The sequence below is a fragment of the Hetaerina americana genome, unplaced genomic scaffold (assembly GCF_022747635.1).
Source record: "Hetaerina americana unplaced genomic scaffold, ioHetAmer1.1.p SCAF_40, whole genome shotgun sequence".
Lineage (NCBI taxonomy): Eukaryota > Metazoa > Arthropoda > Insecta > Odonata > Calopterygidae > Hetaerina > Hetaerina americana.
This window is the reverse complement of record NW_027286986.1, coordinates 2,317,352-2,321,750: the sequence shown is the minus strand read 5'-3', so window position 1 is coordinate 2,321,750 and position 4,399 is coordinate 2,317,352. Positions and strand designations below refer to the sequence as shown.

The 4,399-nt window shown below is 45.9% G+C and overlaps 1 protein-coding gene across 1 annotated transcript; it reads right to left on the bottom strand.

The window, feature by feature from the left end:
- Positions 1-3,515: 3,515 nt before the first annotated feature.
- LOC139692736 (uncharacterized) lies at positions 3,516-4,037 on the bottom strand. Its single transcript, XM_071590981.1, has one exon. It carries the CDS (start codon positions 4,035-4,037, stop codon positions 3,516-3,518), a length of 522 nt encoding a protein of 173 aa, XP_071447082.1.
- Between the last annotated feature and the right edge of the window lie 362 nt (positions 4,038-4,399).

Sequence of the window (4,399 nt, the reverse complement as noted above, 5' to 3'; positions counted from 1 at the left end):
GCAGTCATTCATTAAGCGTAAACGCCTTGCTTACTTATGTCATACGTAATGGAAGGAAGGAAGGAAGGCTAGTCATGGAAGTACGGTTGTCCGGTAGTCTGAGGTAATAAAAATTGCCAAAATAATTTATAATCGGTGATAGAACAAAAAAATTGTGAGATGCCCTTGTTGTCACTTCTCCATCGCGTCATGGGTTTTAAGTTGCACATCGTAAATCTCATTTGCAGCGCGCCTTTTTCCACGGCATAGACAGAAGTGGAAAAGAGTGAGGGAGGGTGGTGGAAGGTTGCAAATGCAGGAGAATAAATAAGATCAAATGGACAGGTTAAATAACCATCGAAGATGTTTATCGAAGAATGGCATTAAATAGAAACCGGATGGATGCTCTAGGAAGAGACGACCCGAATGTACCAGTCACATTTTAAACTCGAATGTTCCCTGACAAAGACCACACCATCGACGAATAAACGAAAAGGAAGAAGCATGGAGGGATATCCAGGGTAATGAGACACATGTGACAAGTTGTTTCTTCGTTTCACCACAAAGGCGTGGAAATGATGAAATACGTAAGACGTCAATAGGTTCACAGCTGAGTGAGTGGCGGGTTGCGAGCTGCACGTCTCAGGATTAATGAACAACGGTAACCATGACCATTAGTCTCTACATTCATCAAGTTCCTCTCTTGAACGCTCTGCTGTTAGTCTCTGTTTTTCTATCGAAACATTGTGAAGGACTAGCTACGAATACGGAATATTTGTTTCACCCTCTGAAACAGCATTGTCTTACTTTGGGCCAACAATTTTTCGGAATTCCGAGATCACTTTCTAGTTCGAAAACAGTTAAACGACGATCTTATCCAATCGCAAGTCGCACTCGCTCGATATTTTCCGGTGCAATTGTGCTCGAAGGTCGGCCAGAACGTTGGTTACTGTTATCAGACGTGCGAGCATTCTTGTATCACACTTCTACCTGTGTTTTCCCCATAAACTCTTCCCCAAAGGCCTTCTGCATCATTTCAATAGTTTCCGCACAACTCTTTCCTGTTTAAAGCGAAACTTGATGCGGATTTGTTGGTCACATATTTTCCGTCATTTTCAGTGATAACAAAATCCGATGACCGCAGGGAGAGCATTTTAAACAAAGACAAACAGCGCGCGAATTCACACCTCCTGTCGGTTATTTCGGCTGACGGCGAGTCCGTGGGTGTCACTGGTTACGCTCCTGCCCAATAGAGGTGGCTTGGACGTTCTGGCGCGAAGTTATGAACGTAGGTTGGGGAACACTTCGTACGTTTATATATATTAGTCTTGAAAAAGTTTGTCAAAAGGCAATAAATTTAGGAAACAAATGATATTGGTAAATGATGAAAGAAGACCCTTGGATTTTCCACATAGTGTATTTTCATTACGACCTAGGTTTCGTTACAGTGTAACATCTTCAGGTCCATCATCGTCGGACGATGTTAAGCTGTAACGAAGCCTAGGGCTTAAAAATATTTTTAAGTAGAAAAGACAAGTGTCTTCTTTCATCATAAAGGATTTCCTCCATGCTACTCCTAAAACTATTATTTATATGATACTGGTAATTTCGTCACTATTATTTGGACGAGAGTCAGAGATAACACCGCCATTTTCCAATGCTATCCTCAATCAGGAAGGAGAAAGTATTCTTTAGCCGTAAGAGGCAGTGCCCTTCACGAGGCTACATTGACCTCCGCCGTTTCTGTCCGTTGTAGTTCCGATGGTCCGTGGCGACGTTATTTTTCAATCACACAACAAAATCATTTGGCTTTGGTGCATTTAATCAAACCATTATATATGAATTCAAATGTGTTATTTTATTAAATGTTAAATAATGTAGATACTAGTAGTTTTATTATTAAATAAAAACAATAACTATGGACTAATCAGACACCAAAGGTTAATTAGGTGTCATCTGGGAAAGAAATTGGGAGTGAATGGTCACAGTACGGTCCGCCTGCAGAGATCTCTTCGAGCAGAAGAGCGCCGGTTATTCTTCTGATATCTCGCAATTGTTTAGGTGTAAAAGTCAATTTTTTCTGGTAGATGTTTGCGAAAATTTTAATGCTGTTCACGAATGCTTACCATTCTTCCGCATTTTACTCATTTGTAGTGGTAGTGCTTGCTATTTCATGTTCGCTATTATAATTTAAAACACTAAGTATATTTTCACGCGTTTATTTAGCCACCCATGGTTTGAAGGCCAGTGCCATCATAAAGTTTTGGAGGCACTCGACTCCAAACCGGTCGGCTGAGTGAAAGAAGTCTACCAACAAACTAACTAAGTGATTTGGACGTATCTTGATATGAACCAATACCACAAAGCGGATTCAATGCCCATGCCATTTTTTACGTGAGTGCCTTCAAGTTCTACGATCACCAAATCTTTTCTTGAAAAATAGAGTCAAAGGAAAAATGATATTGGGTACAAAAATACGCTCTATAATAAATTCATGGCATGGATATCTTCAATGCACACGACGCAGTGTTTGTATCGATGCCGCTAGAGGGAAAAGCGTTTTCGATAGTTACAATGGTATGTCTAAGTCTGCCTGGACAGCATGTCAAAGAGTTTTATCGACTTTCATGCCTTGCCTCCCATCGACCCCCTTAGTCGAATAAGTGAGACTCGGGGTTAGGATGTTATGAATGTGATAAGGGTGCGTTCGTGGATGCGAGACATGGCAAATAAGAGCGATCATTTTGCGAAACCGAATCCCTGGAGTCTCGATCAGGAAGCGGCCGGTTATTCCACTCGGCAAAAGGACCCATACAGAAGCGTTCTCTTTTTGGTAGTGGAATCAGGGCGTCCGCGATGCGACAAACGTATCCAATGAGAAATTATGATGAGAATGATCAGAAGTTTCAACTTTTTAGTGCAAGCAGTTTGATAGAAATAGTCAGGACATCTCAAAACTCGAATTCCACCCATAAGTTTTTTATTTTCAATTTGATAATTTTCATTGTTTCTTAACAATGAATGGCGTAATGAATTGGAACTTGTTATGGATTGGAACGACGCATTGGAAATGGTTTTGAAATGATTAACTTTGCAATTTCCACTGACCTTTTATTTTTCACGACCATGGTTTCGTTGCAATGCAATTTCATCAGGTGACATTATGGTGACTACAGATAACATATATATAGTATATATATATATATACATACATATATATATATTTATTTATTTATATATATGATGTAGAATTGCAGCGAAACAATGGTCGTGAAATTTAAAAGGCCAGTGGAAATTGCACAGTAATTCTTCATTGATTTACTATGATAGACTGCCACCAAGTAACGCCTGAGACAGTGTCTTATAGAAGAGAGAGATGAATATACTATTCTACTTGCCTCTCTGTTCCTTCGCGTGACATCGGACGAGTTATTCGGAAGTTTTTAAGGTGGTGCGAGTCGACCTAAATGCCTCCCGGCGAGGGGTGTCCGTCTCGTTAGGCCCGTCCGCGAGTGAACGACCGACTGGATGGAGAATCACTCACCGATGGTGGTGTAGACGGTGAGCGCGTACATGAGCGCTGCGGCGAACGTCCACTGCGGCCTTCCGGCGCCCTCGGCGGCGCCCAGTAGCGCCCACTCCGCCGCCGCGTCTTGCCGCACCTCGGCCACGAGTTCCTCCTGGTGCGAGAGGATGCGCTCCACCACTCCCGCGCGCCACTGCGCCTCCTCGAGCACGTTGTAGCGCGCCGTGAGCGCCCACAGCGAGTCGGCGGTGATGCGGCGGCGGCGCACGGCCCTGCGCAGGGCCGCCGCGGCCGCGTCCGCCGCCGGCCCGCCTTCCACGCGGAGGAAGAGGGCCGCGCCGAAGAGGGTGTAGGCGAGGATGAGGGCGCAGACGCCGGCGTGCGAGAAGAGGAAGGCCAGGGCCCGGCGGATGGCCTCGCAGGAGCGGCGGAGGAGGGAGGCCCGCGGACGGCGGGCCGCCGCCACCGACGACGCCGCGCCCGCCGTCGCCCGGCCCCCTCCGTGCTCCTCGGCGACCGCGGCGAGATCCATGAATGAGGGAGGAGAGGAAATCTCCCACGCCCTCCTCACGTATGAAGTGTGCATTTGGGGGTAGGAGGAGAAGGGAAGGGGGGAGGAGGGTGTGGAGAGGGTTTAGAGGGAGATGGTGGGGGGAGGGGGGCGGGAGGAGTGTCGGAGCCACCCACACGAAGAAGGGATAAGAGAGCACGTGTTGCGATGGTGGAAGAGGCGGGGGTGGGGGGATAGCTGGAGCGCCGCTGGAGAGGCGAGGGGGGGAATGGGTGAGGAGGAAGGAAAGATTATATATATATATATATATATATATATATATACACACACACACACAGGAAAACGCACGCACGCGAATGTGTGTGTATTTTGGTGATTGGGGC